Source organism: Emys orbicularis, chromosome 6 (genome assembly GCF_028017835.1).
Source record: "Emys orbicularis isolate rEmyOrb1 chromosome 6, rEmyOrb1.hap1, whole genome shotgun sequence".
In the NCBI taxonomy this organism is placed as follows: domain Eukaryota; kingdom Metazoa; phylum Chordata; order Testudines; family Emydidae; genus Emys; species Emys orbicularis.
The window spans coordinates 97,559,218-97,577,283 of record NC_088688.1 but is presented as its reverse complement, the minus strand read 5'-3'; the positions used below and the strand labels follow the sequence as shown (position 1 = coordinate 97,577,283).

Here is an 18,066-nt window from a genome sequence, read left to right as displayed (position 1 = left end):
TGTCAAATTGTTTCTGAGTCCAAATTTGTGAACCAAAATTCATCGCAGCTCTGCTTTTGCATCTGAATCACCTATTGAAATCTGAGCTTAGTAGTAGTGGCAAAAAGTTGTTATTCTGATAGCTGCTTTATGTGAAACCAATTGGTGATCCTAATTCATGTCTTCATGGACAAGTGTTCACATCAGAATACAACATAGTCACAGTTGGCACTAACTGATGCCCTCATTGGCAGTCTCATTATGGAGACGAGTGAGGGAATAGATTTTTAGACCCTACACTGTCATTTTCCCCCCCTAACGGTGGTCCTTTTAGGTTAGGGACAAAACACAGCTAAGGCAGCATGGAGAAGATTTCATTGTTGCAGACCCATTCTGTGGCTAAACAGAGGACTTCAGTTGCCAGTGACGTCAATCTGGAACCTTTAATGAGCACTTAAAAAGACTGAGTTTAAAAAAAAAAAATTAAAAAACCTGCTTATATTATATATGTTATGTTATTATATTACATTTGATATTATAATTTAACATGTATATTGTAGTAGGGCCTAGAAGCTAACTAGGGTCAGGGCGCTATTATGTTAGGGAATATGAAATAACTTTTAAAAAATATATACAATATGTGTATGAGTCTCAGCTATGTGGTATTCTTAATTAAACATGTCTGTCTGGGAGTTTTATTTCACTATTAAGTGCCTCAAAGGCTTCTTATTTCAAAGTCCCAGTTCTACTCTAAAAAGGGACTCTGTTAAAGTGATAACATGAGGGATCCATGTTTATTACCTTCAGTGATTCCATGCCACATTTGTTTCATGTAAAGTAAAACAATCTTCTGCTAACTGCCAGCCCTGCAGACCCATTCTATGAAATTGAGACCCACCTTAACTATACTTACCATACACCTCAGTTGGGTCTAAGTTAGCAGTGAGGATTCATGAGCAGGAAGGGAACCCAACTTGATTCTCAGACCCTAGTGGGAGTTTGCTGGGGTGGCAGTTGCGGGGGGGATATATTCTGTTTGTAAACTGAGCAAATTTCATCTGGAGTCACTGAGAGACAATGAGTTTGAGTCAAGCCAAAATTTGTACACCAGGGAGGAGGACAGCATTAAACAGAAGCTTTTAAACGGAGGCTAAACAGCCCATTACCTAGGTACACCAGACATGCCTCCTCACTAGCCAGATCCACCCACTTTGTATTGGAAAGTTCCTTGCTAGCAGTCCACCACCAAAGACCTACAGCTCAGGTTGTGCCAATGGAAAGAAGCAAGCCATTCTGTGTGGCACACTTCAATGACATTTTTACAGTCACTTTCCAGAGCAGAATCTCACTCTAAATCAGCAGTCAAATGAATGGAATTGCCTTAATGAAGCTGAAAAAGATATTAACCAGTTTTCACGTCATTAAACATTTTCTGACTTGGGGAGGGGCATATTGAATTAATGCTGTTTCACCATTTGACAAAAGCATTGAAATAATGACAGAAAATGAGTCTGCTTTTCCAAAAGAATGTCTGCAATGGATTGGAGCAAGATACCTAGTCTGCAAGAAAAGCAAAAAAGACAGAACTGTCAAATAGAAAAATATTTGAGTTGGGGGTGGGAATGACTTATTGGGTGGTTGGGGGAAAATTATTGGGGAGCTGTAGAACAGAAACAATTTAATCAGAGTAATAGAAGTGCTCGTCCAGTCTTCATCGTTAACTCATAGTTCTGGTGGTTTTTACAATTTAGGCTGGATTTCCACCGGGGGTAGTGAATATTGTGCCAGGTTTTGGACCCACAGCTGGAGCAGCAATTTCTCACCACATGGACATAGATAAAGTGGCTTTCACAGGCTCTACACAGGTAGTATTCTGAATGCAAGTAACTATAAACTGGAATGCTCTGCTCCTCTGATTCTCAGTAATGATTTAGTGTCTAGCTTGCTTTATGTAATTATTTTAACTTTTTTTCTTTTTTGGCTGCTGTTTTGTTAAACAAAGTCTGTGTAATGATTTGTTAGTTACTGAAAACTTCAAACATATCTAAACAATGTTTGTACTGTAGGAAGGCCTCTTCAAACAAAGGAATCCAATGAGATACAATTGGTTCTAATTTAGCAGTACTATTTTAAAGCTTCTTTTTTAAAATATTATTCTCATATCTTTTTTGGGGGGTGAGGTTGTCTTAAAAATTTGAAAATGCAACAAATGGAACTTTCTACTATTTAATTTCAACAATGGCATTTTGGTAGGGAAAACCACCTGAAATCTAGGCCCAAATCTTGCAAAGATTTATGCATATGTGTGCACGTGAGTGATCCTATTACAGTCAACTGGACTGTTCACATGTGCAAAGTCAAACTTATGCATAAGTCTTTACAGGATGGGCCTCTGTTTAAATCAGGGGTTCTCAGACTGGGGGTCATGACTCCTCAGAGGGTTGTGAGGTTATTACATGGGGGGTCATGAGCTGTCAGCCTCCACCCCAAACCCTGCTTCACCTCCAGCATGTATAATAGTGTTAAATATAAAAAAAGTGTTTTTAATTTATAAGGGGGGTTGCACACAGAGACTTGCTGTGTGAAAGTGGTCACCAGTACAAAAGTTTGAGACCCAGTAGTGTAGATGATCACTAATGCCATAGGCCAGGGGTTGGCAACCTTTCAGAAGTGGTGTGCTGAGTCTTCATTTATTCACTCTAATTTAATGTTTTGTGTGCCAGTAATACACTTTAACGTTTTTAGAAGGTCTCTTTCTATAAGTCTATAATATATAACTAAACTATTGTTGTATGTAAAGTAAATAAGGTTTTTAAAATGTTTTAGAAGCTTCATTTAAAATTAAATTAAAATGCAGAGCCCCCCAGACCGGTGGCCAGGACCCGGGCAGTGTGAGTGCCACTGAAAATCAGCTCACATGCCGCCTTCAGCACGCGTGCCATAGGTTGCCTACCCCTGCTTAGGCCTTTACCATGACATAAATGAATGATGGCATCAATAACTCATATATCAAAGGAAATTTTCTTTGAGAAGAAAAGTGCATTTGATAATGTTTCCATTCAATAATTTAAAGAGGGGTGGCAGATAATTTCCCCAATCCTCACTTTACAAAAAAGCAAGGATCTGAGCTAATAGTTGCCCAATAAGGGCATTATTTAATTATACTGTATGTGTTTTCTGTGGGAGGTTTAAGAACACCAATGTTATAAGAGTGTGCCACACAGGAGTGTGAGTAAGAGACTGAATATACTTATCTATCATGGGTGTAGCATCCAAAGGTTAACACACCTCTCATATGACAAGGGTCCATATCCACTGACTGCAATAGCTGCTTTTCCTCCCAGGAATCTCTAGGTCTGAGAAGAACCCCCACAGACCTTCCTAATGGAGATCAGTAAGGGGTTGGCAACATAACTCTTCCCATTAGCTGCTAGTTTGCAGCAGGTGGAGCTTCTCCAGAGCTTCTTACAGCTGGCTGGTGCAGGGGAAGTGGAGGAAACCCCCAAGCCCTGCAGCCATGAGAGACCAGGCCAGGAATCAATGACAATTCCTTCCCTCACAGAGTAACTTAGCAGCAAGAAAGAGCTAAGCAGGAAGATCTAGGCACTATCAATTCCCCCAAATTATCCGGCTGCAACGAAAGCCGACAGGACTCTACCCACTCTATCCCTCACACTGAAGCTGGCATCGCCACCCTACCTTCTCCAGTCCAGTTTGCAAGGGAGTCCCCTTAATAATGCAATAGGTGGAGGGGAAACAGAATGGTGCCATGGGCTGTGTCTGCCCTTCCCATATTCTCTAGTCCCCTCTGGGCCTCCTTACCTCATCCCGCTGAAGAGGTAGAAGTTGGACCAGGGAAGAGTGGCCTGTGCAGACAGAGATCCCCTCTACACAGCTCCCCTCCCACATATGGTGCTTCAAAAGTCTTTCCCACTGCCTGGAGTAGAGGAAGGCTGCTTGAATGGGAGAAGGTGGGAGATCAGAGCCCTGGTGCCCTGTGACAGCAACTTTTCCTGCCCCCTACCTCAGAATGCCTGTTACAGAGGTGAGGGTGATGTTAGTGCTCAGTGCTGCTCCAAGACAGGCACATGATTGGTGAGGGAGGTGCTGTGTCCACGTGAGGGAGCCACAGAATAACCCTTCACAGATGCATTAGTGGGACCTGGGCTTATCTCTGGTTTGAGGATGGGGGAATTCCTGGGGGACATAAAACTCAGGGACCCATCCCACCATCTGATCCCCCCAAAATGTTTTTTTAATGATTCTCGTATTGGACAGTTACTAACCCAACCTTCACTTTTTTGGGAAAGTGAGAGCTGGGGATGGAACAACACTTTTAAGTTTTATGGGTTTTATTATGAAAATGTTTAGATGAAATTCTCTTTTGTGCTACATTTTAGGTTGGCAAACTGATCAAAGAAGCTGCTGGAAAGAGTAATCTGAAGAGGGTTACATTGGAACTTGGAGGGAAAAGTCCTAATATTATATTTGCGGATGCAGATTGTTAGTAGTTCTATTTATCTTTTTTCCTGTTATAGCTACCTTCCTCTTTTGCTTCTTGGTCTTAGACAATGTATCCAAATCACTTTTGTTTTATTTCTTTTCTATGTGTACCACATTTTGCATTTGTCCAGTACCCATGTGGGATCCTTCATTCTTTTCTAGTCATGCCTCAGGACCTTTAACTTAATTTTCACTTACAAATTGGAAAAAAGGACCTTGATCTGACATTCATGGAAGGACAGAACTTCTGTCAGTGTGTCAGCCCTTAGAATCGTATGGTAGTATCAGCTTTGGGTACAAAACTAGCTTCTGTTGTGGGATATGAATCCGTGAGATTCTGGACCACTGGCAAGAGTGCTGCTAACTCAGGCAGATGGATAGCTGAAAGTTGATCATTTTCAGCTACCACAAATGAATGCTCCTTTTGGCACTGTTGACCCAGCATCATGAGAAAATGTGGAATGAAAATTCTGTACCATGTACTCAAAGGTGCACTTGTCTAAGTGTATCATATTTAGATGTCTTTTGAATAGTAGCATTGGATACATGTAAGCAGGTGATCATCTGTGCCTTAAAAGACCACATAGTGGAAAGTTTTACAAATGAGGTGGCATGACAAAGGGAGGCAAGGCAGATTTTCCACATGTTCTGAGCATTCAAAACCAGTATATGTAGAGACGGTAAAGAAATGAGACTTGATTAAATATTCATTTCATTGCAGTGGACAATGCTGTGGAACTTGCACACATTGGTCTGTTCTACCATCAGGGTCAATGCTGCATAGCAGGCTCTAGGATTTTTGTGGAAGAACCTATTTATGAAGAGTTTGTCCACAGGAGCGTTGAGCGAGCTAAGAAAATTACCCTTGGTGATCCTCTGTCTTGTGGTGTAAATCAAGGTCCCCAGGTAAGTTATACTTCTCTAACTTTTTATGGTCCTGTAATGCTATGGCAAAGAGGCACTGGGATGGGGTGTACTCCCCACACTGGCCCTGAGAGGGTATATTAGGCCCAATTAACCTATAGGCAGCACCTGGAGGAGCAGCCAGGGAGCAGGGAGTGATTAATCAGCTATGAGGCTCAACTGGATAGGAACAGGAGGGACCTGTATAAAGCCAGGTAGTTGGCAACAGAAGGAGGCTGTAGGGAAGTAGGCTGCAGTCACTCCTTCGGGAGAACAGAGGTGTGTTAGGACTATAGAGGATAGTCCACAGTTATTCCCTGGGAGGAGTGTTGGGAGGCTGGCAAACCCAAAGAGGGGGGAAGCCAGGAAGATAGAAGACGGCTCAGAGGAAAAGCAGCAAGGAACAGGAGTGTAGACCTTGGCTGCTGTTTAGAGGGTCCCTGCGCTGGAACCCAGAGTAGAGAGTGAGCCCGGTTTCCCTTACCAGCCACTGGGGACATGGCACAGGCCAGGCAGAGGACAGTGGACTGCCTGGGACAATTTGTTCTGGAAAGTGTTTGTTTCACCCTTCCACCCTGCCCCGGAAGGGGAAACATTCATAGTGACCTAGCTGGAGGGCTGAGTCACAAAGAGGAGGCTGTGGTTCCTGGAGTGAGTGGGCCTCTGTGACAGGCACCACACTTTAAAATATATTCTATTATTAATTACTGTGATGGGTTGGATCACAGAAACCCCCTTGGGACTGCCAACCGATGTGCTGAGACTACCTCTAAGCCTATTTTCCCTGGCAGCTTGGGACTTCAGTGCTCTGCCTGGTTTGAGCCAGACACGCTAGCCTGCTACAAACCCAGACCGAGGTCTGAACGACGTCTCCCAAAAGCTGCAGGCTTAACTGAAAACAGCTTAAGAAGTGTTCCTGTCTCTAGCACTCAGATGCCCAGCTCCCAACGGGGTCCAAACCCCAAATAAATCTGTTTTACACTGTATAAAGCTTATACAGGGTAAACTCCTAAATTGTTCGCCCTCTATAACACTGATAGAGAGATATGAACAGTTCCCCCCACCCCAGGTACACAAGTACACAGCCAGTATTCATAACTTTGAATACAAAAATGATACATGCATACAAATAGGATGAATATATTCAGTAGATCATAACTTGCAGAGATATGTTACATGGCATATGTAGCATAAAACATATTCCAGTTATGTCATATTTACATTCATAAGCATATTTCCATAAAGCGTTATGGGGTGCAACATCACATATTAGAGTCCTGGAGAGGATTACATACCAGGAGACCGGCATTTTATGCCTTGCTATCTTTAAGTAAAGGTTCTTGGGCAACATACTTCACCTCCTTGTCTCAGTTCCCTCTTCTATAGAATAGGGATAATACTATAATACCTACCCACCCCCTAAAGTGCTTTGAGAAAACTCAGATGAAGGCCATTGTAGAAGTTCAAATTATTATGACCCATCTATACTAATCAGAGACCTCTAACAATAATATATTTAAGTACTACCACTGTATTATAAGTGAACAGCTGTGCAGAAGTCAGTTACTGATATTTTCCCCACTCCTCCAAGGCTCTTGTGCTTCCAGTTCTGCTCCCCAAAATATTGCAAATTTTAAACACATTGTATCACAATTTGGTGGTGACCCATTTTGCTCTGCAGAACCTTAGCCTGTTACATAAATATCCAATTAAGCATATTTTAAAATATAACATTATGCAACTGATAAGGATTCTTTTTAGGTTACTTTATAGAGCTGTTAGATTGTTCCTTGTCTAACGTCTGACTAAAATGGGAGCAGGCACTGTAGGGTATGTACTGTAAATATACCTTTTTTACTCACTGTGTACCTGATCCTTATAGAATAAAAGTATCTTCTTAGAGATGATAAAACTAGAGCTGAGCAAAGAAAACTCCCCAAAATTAATGGTTATAAAATGTTCCTCTTCCTGGCAACTGTACTGACACTTGGAATAATCAAAGACATCACAAAAGATGGAAAAATACATCCAAAACCATCCTAGCTGGGGAGTTTGAAAGGTGTGTCCTTTCAACCATATCCTGGGTTGAATAAACACCAAGGAATGTGGTGTTCATAACACTGAACTTCAGAGAATTAAGGTGTGTGTGTGTGATTAGTCTAGTGTGTGATTAATACTGAGCTAACATGAAGCCACCCTCATGTTATTGTTGCTGTACTGAGTTTAAAATTAAGTACTCCTGCTTGATATGAAAGAGGAAAACAAACCTACCACAATCAAAAGGACTGGTCAAACTGCTGAAAGGTACATTTCTGAAGAGGTTTAAAAGGAAAATAAAAAAAACTTTTCTTCCCACTCCCACCATGTCCCTTTCTTGCCCTCATTTTCATTCTCAGCTCACCAGCACCCCTTATCTTCCTCCCAGGCCAGCAGAGCTTTTATCCCCAGAATCACTATACTATACTATTGCTTACACTGTTTTTCAAAACTGAATTGAAAAAGGGATGATGGACTGGATTCAGCTGAACATGGTGAACAACAGTTACACACATTCAGGACAGTAACAACAGTATTGTTTAGTAATTATTTCAAACCCTTCCCTTTTTTCTGTAAGTTCCTATTTTCGACCTCTTCGCAGTCCAAAAGGCAGCAGCAGTTTGTGACGCAGCCGCTTCTTTCAACTCATCAAGAGCTCCAATTGAAATATTGACATTTTTTGTACTGGAAAGTGAGTTAAAACTGATGGGTGGGCCAGACCCTGGAGTTGAAAGAGTAGCTGTGCACTTTGGGGGAGGAGGTAGCTTAAAACTCTTACTTTTAGTTCTGCCCATTTCCCTTCTACTCTAGCTGCCTCTCTTCATCCTCTCATGCTGCTTTTATTTTTCTTGTTTCCCCTCCCCCATATCCATTAAATATAATGAGCATGGGATGTGTGTGTTTTGTTCTTTACATTATTGAGGTACCAGGACCAAGATTTTGCAAAGTGGGTGCTTAAAGTTTGTAAGTCCATTTTTAGGTACCCTAAGAGGCCTAACTTTGAAAAGTTCTGAGCACCCAGCAGCTCCCATATAGGCCACTTATTTTGGTGTCTGAGGGACCCAGTTTGGAAAATCTTGGTCCCACTGGACTCCACTGGAGATTTGTGTGCAGGTGTGATGTCATTAAAAGGACCCAATCAGAATGTAGACAATCAGTGTCTCCAGCTAAACTCTAACATGTAGGAGACACAGGTTCATTTTATTTTAGTGTTTTTAATTGACCTTCTAGAGAAATGTTCCCTCTTTAGCCCAATACCCAGGATTGGCAAGATTGCTATCTGAGATTCTATATGCAAAAGTCTTATCATTTCCAAGAGTGTTATCAAACAGCCATGTAAGGCTAAAAATGAGAGCTTTATTCCATAGGGAAGCGGAGCTTCCCAGCTTCTCAGTGAAACCTGTCTCTTATACTGGAAGGGCCTGGTCATGACACTTTTATTTCTATTGTCAATGTTATGACACTTGATGTTATTTTGGGAGGTCCTGCACAGTGGTACTCATGGGAGCACACTATATCATCACATATTCATATGTACATGCACATTGACTCACACATTATCATCACTTATTATTATTTGGGTATTACAACAGGGCCCAGAGGTCTCTATCAGATTAAGGCTCCATTGTGCTGGGTGCTGTCCAAACAAATAGTATGAAACAGAGTTTTTCCTGAACAGCTTACAATCTGGTTTACATTATAACTGAAGTCCCCAAAGAGTTAATTTGGAAAGTGGACACAACTGCCAGCTATTTCAGTTCAATATTTTCTATTCTTCATGATGTTGCACATATCAAAGATATTTTGCCCATGAGGATAACAGTAACCTTGTATATCTATTGGGTACAATAAGGCAGTTGCTTAAAAGTATAGTGGGTGGCCAAGGTGGGAAAACAGTTAGACTTCAATCCTCTTAAATATTTTCAAGCTTTTCTCATAGCTTTTATTGAACCATTGGGTAGGTTGGAACCTTACAAAATAGACTGAAATGACCCAGGGTTCTCCAAAGCCTTTTAAAAATACTGTTTTATGGGAATGAGTGTGATAATACTAGAGCTGATTAAGCTGAAGTGTTTGGCCTCCCGCCTTGTCCTTCTGTTTGCTTAGTCAACTCTCCGGTCCCCTTCTGTACTGTGTGGAAAAGGGGTGAGGTGCAAAACATCCATGGTGAATTATGATACCAGACCACAACGAATGAAAAAGAAGAAAAACTGCTTCCCAGATAAACTTTTCTGTGTATACTTTATTAGCTAAAGAGTTTACTTATTACTAAACTAAGTAAGAGTTTACTTAGAAACTCTACCAGTAAGGTTTTAAAACACAACCCTGATAACTGTAAACAATGGTTTTAGCAGTTGACAATTTTAAGAACTGGACAAATCATTTGAGTATTACAGTGAGATTTGGCTTGAAGTCAAATTCTGTAGCAAGAGTTTAGTTGTCACCTCATCTCTGTAAAGTACTGTACATGTCATCTTAAGCAAGAAGATAGAACTCCCTTCCCCCCCTCAGCAAAATGATATAATAATGGGCAAAACTGCGCAATAAGAATGCTGATAAATGCTGGGCAAAAGTAAACATAGTGTGCCTAACTCAACTTAATCAATGGGAGTTTTGCCACTAACTTCATTGGGACCAGGATTTCACCTTGAGTGTTGTGCTGTCCAGAGTAAGGACCCTATCTACACTAATGGATAGGGGTAACCGTATTCATGGGAGTAGTCTCTCATTGTCTTCATGACTGGGTGTTTGTAGGGCTGAACCTCAAAAACACGCAGAAAAAAAATCACAAAGAAAATGGACAAGATAGGAAGGTTCTCAACCTATAAGAAACAGGTTGTGTTGTTGGTTTTATATTTTGAAACATATACAGAGTTACTTGTCCATTCCTTTCTGTAGGGAAATTTTGTACAATAGAGTGTTTATTTTGCTGCCACAATAATAACTTTCTAACATGGTACAACTCTATTTTCTGTTATCAACTTTGCCATTTTGTTGGGAATGGCTTGTCTCAGTTGCATTCCCATTGTAAATGCCTGTTCCTTCCACATCTTGCTCGGATGGACCTGCCAAGCTGATATATGCTTGGCGTTGCTTGCATTTGTTTTTGGTGTAACACGATAAACAAACTGCCATTCAAGCTCAATGCCAACAGTTATTCTGTATTCCAGCAACGTCCAGTCATAGAACAAAATAAAATAGTACTGAATTGAAATTCTGCTGTGTTTTCTCCCTCTACTAGTGTTAGTAGAAGAGTGTGACCAATCCAGCAGTTCTTGGGAAGGCTTGCCGGTATACTTGATCCCAAACAATCTCACTGACGTCAGTGGGTGCTAGATCGGGCCCTATATTAGGACTGCAGGATCAGTCTCAGTGATGCCCACTTGCATGGGCCAATAGTAATCCCACAGATTTCAGAGTACAGAAAGAAGTCTGCAATTAATGTATTTTATAGAGGAGAATCTTTATTTTTTATGCAACTAGAATATCAGCTCATTTAGAACATTTAACCCTTTGTACTGTGCTTATATTTCTAATTACTGATATACCGGTATATGTTCTGGATACATTTTTAAGAATGCTGAATTTGTTCATCATGTTAAGTACTCCACCCATATACCAGTATATGGGAAAAGCCTGTAAAGTTTTGAGAAGTTAAAGACGAAAAAATTTATGGGGCTTGCCAGCTGTTTCATTTCAACATGTAAGGTTTAATGAAGCTACAGCATTGTTAAGGAGCGATTAATGGGTTGGGAAGGGATTGCTATCAGTACATGCTACTTTTATCCCTCCTGCAATATATTTTCATTTAGATTAATAAGGAGCAGTTTCGTAAAATCCTTGACCTAATTGAGAGTGGGAAAAAAGAAGGAGCCAAACTGGAATGTGGAGGAGGTCCATGGGGAGACAAAGGTTACTTCATCCAGCCCACGGTTTTCTCTAATGTTACAGATGATATGCGCATCGCCAAAGAAGAGGTAAATAAATTCATGACAGTCTGTACTTTCACACACAGTTCTCTGCTTAAATGTCTGTACAAAATATCCATTTAAAAGGTCAATTTGGTAGATAAAATTTTTCTCAATAAATCTTTCATTCTAGGTTGGTTCCATTTACAGTCTCTTTCTTAGTTACTTACATTAGCTTAGTCAACTCAATGAAATGTGCTGGAAAAGGAGAATAATCTGCCTGGCTAAAAAAGGTTCCAGTTAGAGTCTATATATGAGACAACAGGTACAGTGGTTGGAATTGTTAGTTACATCACCCTATACTGCCAGAGCTAGGGTAACACATAACAGAGAAAACAAATCTTTCAGGGACAGCTTGTGAACCCTTTGATGAGCAGCTATTTGCTGCAGTAGTCCCAATGACTTCAGTGGAACTATTCTGTTGAGTAGCTGCACCCCCATGGGTTCACAATTTGGCTGTCAACAGATTAACTTAAAGGGAATAAAAAAGCCCTGGTGCCTCTAGAATGAATACTGAGGGGCCAGGAGCAACAGGAGAGTGGTTTAAAAATAACCTCTCAGTCAAATAGATTTGAAAGCTGTTTTGGAACGTTTGTTTGTTTGTTTGTTTTGTCTAGAAGTCAGGTGGGAAATCTCACAGAAATATACTTCCTCACCAGATTTACTGGTTTCCGTTAGAACATCACTCCCACAAGAATAGCCTCTCTGTTATCTGCACTGATCTAGACAAAACCAGGATGGGAAGAGACAATTTAAAAATGTTCCAGTTTAATTTACAATTTTGAACCTCAGAGGTTGACTTTAGGGTGACCAGATGTCCCGATTTTATAGGGATAGTCCCGATATTTGGGGCTTTGTCTTATATAGGTGCCTATTACCTCCCACCCCCATCCCGATTTTTCATACTTACTATCTGGTCACCCTAGTTGACTTTCAATTTTAATTGGGAGGTGGGGGGGTGGGATGTTCAGGTGGCTGCTTCTTTTATCCAAACCAATTCATATAGCCTTAGTTGCAAAATTAGGACTAGATGCTGCTGCTAGTAAAGTCATGCACAAATCTCCCATTCATTTAAATGGGAGCAAGACTGAGCCTATGTAGTACTAGTCTCCTATCCCTAGTTACAGAAGTACTGAATAGTGCAGCATTGCAATTTCTGGCTGAGAACACAGAGCTAAATTAATTGTCCAGTAACAGAAGAAGAGCTGAGTCTAATGGAATATTTTCCTGTATAATAGTTAACACCCAGAAGGAGAGTAGAATTAGTTATTTTACTTGGCTTCCTTGTTTAGTTGTGCAGGCACCTGTGGAGATAAAATGCTAATAAAAGGTTTATGAGAGGAAAAGTTGAATGTCTTTTTCAATTTTAAAAATGGAGTTGACGAAAAAATAAGTAATTTAAGAGTTCACTGGAACACTGAACAGATCTGGTAACATCCTGTAACTTCATGTTAGGTATTAAATGATCTTCTGTTTCTCTTTAATTATTTTCATGTTTACAATCATCTTACTTTAATTAATTGTAGACTCCATATTATTCTAACTTCACTTGCACTTAGGATAGTACTGAACATTTAGTTATCATGCCCTAAAGTCTATTTTCTTGATTTGACTAATAACATAGGAATAAGACTCATCTGACAGAAATAAATACTTTTGAAATAAATTATTTCAAACAGTAAACCATGCTGAAGTTTCCACAGATTTTAACCACCTTTTTTTTTTTCCCCGGATGTGAAATAGATTTTTGGGCCAGTGCAGCAAATCATGAAGTTTAAAACTGTAGATGAAGTGATCAAGAGGGCAAACAATACTCAGTATGGGTTAGCAGCAGCAGTTTTTACCAAAGACCTTGATAAAGCATTGACATTTGCAACTGCTCTTCAGGCTGGAACAGTATGGTATGTAACAATGATTTAATTATCCCTCACTGATAATATTTATAAAGTAGCCTATGCTGAAATAGGAGGCCATTTCAACAACACTTTATTGCGTGACTTACTATATATGTTTTTCTTCTAAACCTTTCTGATCTCTAGAGAGGCAGATTCCATCCCCTTGCCCTCCAATACCTCATTTGCTATTATGTAGTATTTCTCATGAATCTGCCCATTAGAAAGTCCAAGTGACTTGATGGACTCTTCATACACAATACTGTGGTATCACAATATAAACTCAACAGAGAGTCCTGTGGCACCTTTAAGCCTAACAGATGTATTGGAGCATAAGCTTTCATGGGTGAATACCCACTTCATCAGATGCATGTCAAACTCAGTTCATAAAACTCAGTTTCCCACGTTACCTTAAAAAGCCCATTCTCTTAAAATGCTTCAGACATCAACCTTGGTGGAGTGGCACCCTGGGGATGAGCTGAATGGAGAGAAAGACTCAAATAATTAATGCAGTTCTCCACATTGAGAGTTGCCCTGGTGCACCAGTAAAGTGGCACATGGTAGTGAAAGGGGTAGACAGATTTTTCAAGGACCCAAAGCTTGGCCTTATTTTGTGTTAGATCTTAAACACCACACAATTAGCACCAGTCCCCTGTCCAATAAGATTTGTATTCTTTTGTGAATAATGTATGGTTACTGGTAAACCAAACAAATGCACCTTCTTACAAAAGTAATTTTACGGTTTTGATTCAAGAGTAAGTATTTTTCTTTAGAGTATTTAAAATTGTATAAACCCTTTAGAGAGAGAGCCAGTGTGACGCATCCCAGTAGTCAATAACCAAAAACATTTAAAGAGACTAATTTAAAAAATATATATTTTCTTGTCTCAAATAAATGTTGTTCTCTGTGGAAATCTCTGTTTTCTTCCTAATCCTCACTTGCCAGTGTTGAAGTCAGTGGGACCTGGCAGTGAAAGAGAAGGGAATTAGAAGATGTAGAAATGAAGAATCTCTCAGTTGAAAATTCTGGAGGACTGAGTCAACTAATCAATTGAACCAGTAGAAGGCTCCCTCTGCCCACACTATTAATTCTGCTAGTTTCCAGCCCTATTAACAATTTTTGCCATAGGTAATTACACTTCTACTGAGGTTTCTTGTCCTCAACAGCAAATAATATAGTGTAGTGGAACTGTCATGCAGAATCCAACAGAATATCCTGAGTGAATAGTGAAATGACCCTAGATTTTGTTTCTGAGAACAAACCTGAAAGACACTGACTGTTCCTTGGGCTCTGAAAAATGGTGCCAGAACTTCACAGATTTTCAATAGGGGGAGATTTGTTATAGTTGTCAGTTACAAATATAAAATCATCATTATCCCTTGAAGACCCTAAATTTGTAGTACAAATCCAATATCTACTACTGTAAATGCAAGTATTACTGTTTCACTGAACTATGAACAACATACCTGGTAAGTATATTTAAGATCTTCAGCTGGTGGAAATCACCATAGCTCTACTGAAATCAAAGGCACTATACTGATGTTCACCAGCTGAGAATCTGGCCCATGATGTGTAAAGTCATCTTTCTTTTTCAGGGTTAACTGCTATAGTGCAGTGTCTGCTCAGTGTCCTTTTGGAGGATTTAAAATGTCAGGAAATGGACGAGAACTGTAAGTAATGCTTCAGATCTGTACACTAGGGTTTAGCTGCATGACATTCCCAGGAATTCTAAAACTCAACTTTGGGGGACCACTTTTACCATTTCTCACTAGAACGCTTTACCTAGGGTCTGTAGTGTCATATATTTCAGCTAAAGTTCAGAGCTTTCCTGTTATTACATATAGCATCAGGCAAATCATTTCATAAATGTCAGTAATTAAATTATTGACACTGTAGCCAGTGTCTCAAAGAATGGGCACTTGTGGTGAGGTATAAGGGCTCACATGTACATGCAAAATTGGTATTTGTGGGTGCAGTTTTCCATTTTGCGTGCACACAGGAATGTTTTCATGCAGTTACCTGAATGCTCCTGTATAATTTGTGGATTCCACTTTGGGTGCTCAGTTTTTGAAAATTCAACCCATCCTGCATATTGTAACTAGTGAGGCACAAATTTCAAAAGTTTTGGAGGTTCATTTTAGTTTAGATGAACGTTTCCAGGTTTGCAGGTTTATGGCAACATTTTTAAATTGCTTCCCAGTTCCACTTTACTCAAAAGTATCCACAGAAATAGCCTTTCACAGTCTTTCAGTCCTTCTACCTCTGGTTTTGACTCAAACCACAAAGTGGAAAGGTACATACAAATGAAAAGCGAATCAAACTCTTTTGAATCTCTGAAGTTTGGTTCATATTCCTTTTGGATCACTTGTTGGTTTATCTGAGCCAGCTCACTCATCCCCACTTGTAATATTAGCAAATGTGATGAGTCATGTAATGAGTAATATCATGAAACACCTGACATCATGTAAGCCTGTGGCATTAAATAGCATTATGCCTTCTGATTTTCAGAACATACATTGAGAGCAGCCATTTGCAAGTTTCTAAAGAACACCAATATATCACAGCAGCAATGTTCCATCTACATTAATTTGTTAACTGAAGGGTAAAGCCAAAACAATAAATATTTTCCCTTTCATTAAGTCTCATGATAGATACTTGCATCGAATAACAGAATTAATTTGATAATAACATATGTAGGTGTACTGCATCTGAGTTAATGCTCTCGTTCTAGAGATAACGAGTGGGATTTTTCAAAAGCACTCAGTAGTGGCCTCAATCTGCTCCTTTTGGCAAAACTCCCATTAATGTTGAAGGGAACAGCTAGGCCAAAGCTAGGCACTTTTGAAAATCCCACCCAAAGTGAACAAATGATGATTTAAGCTATTGCTATCAAAGACTGTTTTAAATTTGGTATGTGTCAAATACCTGAGGCAGCTATTTCTGAACCACTGTCTTTAGAAACCACTCTTTTTTTTTCCCCTTCCAGAAATCAGGAGATACATACAGTTATTAGAGAATGATTTCACCACTGGAAATTGTACAAAAATAATGTAAACACTGGTATTCTCTATAATAAGGGTTTTTAAGGAAGTTGAGCATCTAATTCCCATTAGTGCCTTTGAAAATCTCCTCCCTCATGTTGTGTAGGAGTGCATCATCAAAGTTAATGGAGTGACATAAAAGGACAATCAGGAGGCAACATTTCCATTGGCTTGGGTGTCTAACGTAGGAATCTGAGTCATAAGTAAACCAAACATGAGCGAGAGAGAGAGAGAATGAGAATTTATGGAGAAAAGTCATATGGAAAAGAATAACATTTTATGTTCTATTTCTATACACCACATTTGGCAAAAACATTTTCAAGGAGTGGACACACAAACAAGCAAATGTGTGATAGATAACACAGAGAACAAGAAAGTAAATGTGTCAGGCTATATCTAGAACTAAAGCTAAAAGAAAACTTAGAAGGTAACCATTACAGTGCAGGTTATACAATTTTGCTGTTACAAAGTAAATAAATGAATGCTATGAATGGCCAAGTTGCCTCGTGAAAGTAATCTCAGTAAAGGATTTCTCAGTGTAGGGTCCTGATAGTTGATAAATCTCAGCTTTTCTCATATGCATACTTAATAGTATGGTTATAGGAGCCAAGATATAATTAGATTGTAGCAAGGTCTAACTTAATATGCTATAAAACAATCAATTATGTCTAGACAGTGTGGCATAAAATGTAAAACATCTAGGTAACTTGAAATTAAAGCATACAGGTCCATCCTGATTTCACAATGTGAAATTTAAAGGGCCATCATGACAGGTTAAGGGTCAGTCTGATTTAACTTTGTTTCCTGACTTCTGTTGGTTTATGTCAAAGCCTGAATAATATTTAAACATAATGTTGTATACAATTTCTTTGCTAACTAAAAGTTCCCATAATGGTTTAATTATGTGTTTCATTCACCCAAAAATAAGAATCTTAGGAAAATTCAGACAGCTGAGGAAGGCCCTGCAAGGGGACTCTGTAAGCATGCAGGTGTATGTTGTGACAAGTTCCTGATTTGGGGCTCAGAAATGCAGTTTAAAGATGTGCTAAATTGCTTCAGTAACATTGTTTCATACCAAAATGGAAGTCCTTTGACACATTTTTCCTGGGAAGCAATTGCTTTTGTGTTGAAAATAGCATCCAGCAGTAGCCTAGCTATACTGAAAACTTCCAAGGAAACCAAGAAAATGTGGCCAGTTGCACAGTACTATAACAGATCCATTCTGAGACATCACTAATATGATCAGCATTGCAGCGAGTGCTATTGTTGTTTCTCATTTATCTAGGGGAGAATATGGCATTCACGAATATACAGAAGTTAAGACTGTCACAATCAAAATTCCACAGAAGAATTCATAATGTTGCTTCAGGGCGGAATTTAGCATCTTCAAAATGCTAAGCAAATCTGCAAAGGTTAATTGTGTTGTGAAAATTTTTACATCCCAAATTATTCATTAACTTGCAAATAAGGAATTTGCTTACATTAACATGATCGAGATTAATGTAGAAACTTTACATGTAATTAACTGAGAAAGGGACATTTTAATGCCTGGAACATAGCTAACAAATTTTGAAATTCTTATTGAGAAAGGACTATTTTTTTCAATGGGAGATATGTGTAGTGCTATGAAAATGTCTTTTTTTCCAATACATACAGCTTGTGCAGTTTGATTTAATGTGCTATTCTAAATATTAGATGGCAAGCTGGCTTTACATTTCAGGACCTTAGCAAAAGCACTTACAA

General features: G+C 39.4%; 1 protein-coding gene across 2 annotated transcripts in view; it reads left to right on the top strand.

Moving 5' to 3' along the window:
- Positions 1–17,681, top strand: part of ALDH1A1 (aldehyde dehydrogenase 1 family member A1) — a 47,901-nt gene extending 30,220 nt beyond the window's left edge. For both annotated transcript variants that reach the window (XM_065406028.1, XM_065406029.1), the window contains 7 exons: positions 1,731–1,844; positions 4,380–4,482; positions 5,204–5,388; positions 11,235–11,399; positions 13,134–13,291; positions 14,878–14,952; positions 17,609–17,681. In XM_065406028.1, coding sequence (XP_065262100.1) covers positions 1,731–1,844; positions 4,380–4,482; positions 5,204–5,388; positions 11,235–11,399; positions 13,134–13,291; positions 14,878–14,952; positions 17,609–17,681 — 873 coding nt within the window. The remainder of the gene's footprint in view (positions 1–1,730; positions 1,845–4,379; positions 4,483–5,203; positions 5,389–11,234; positions 11,400–13,133; positions 13,292–14,877; positions 14,953–17,608) is intronic.
- Positions 17,682–18,066: the final 385 nt, after the last annotated feature.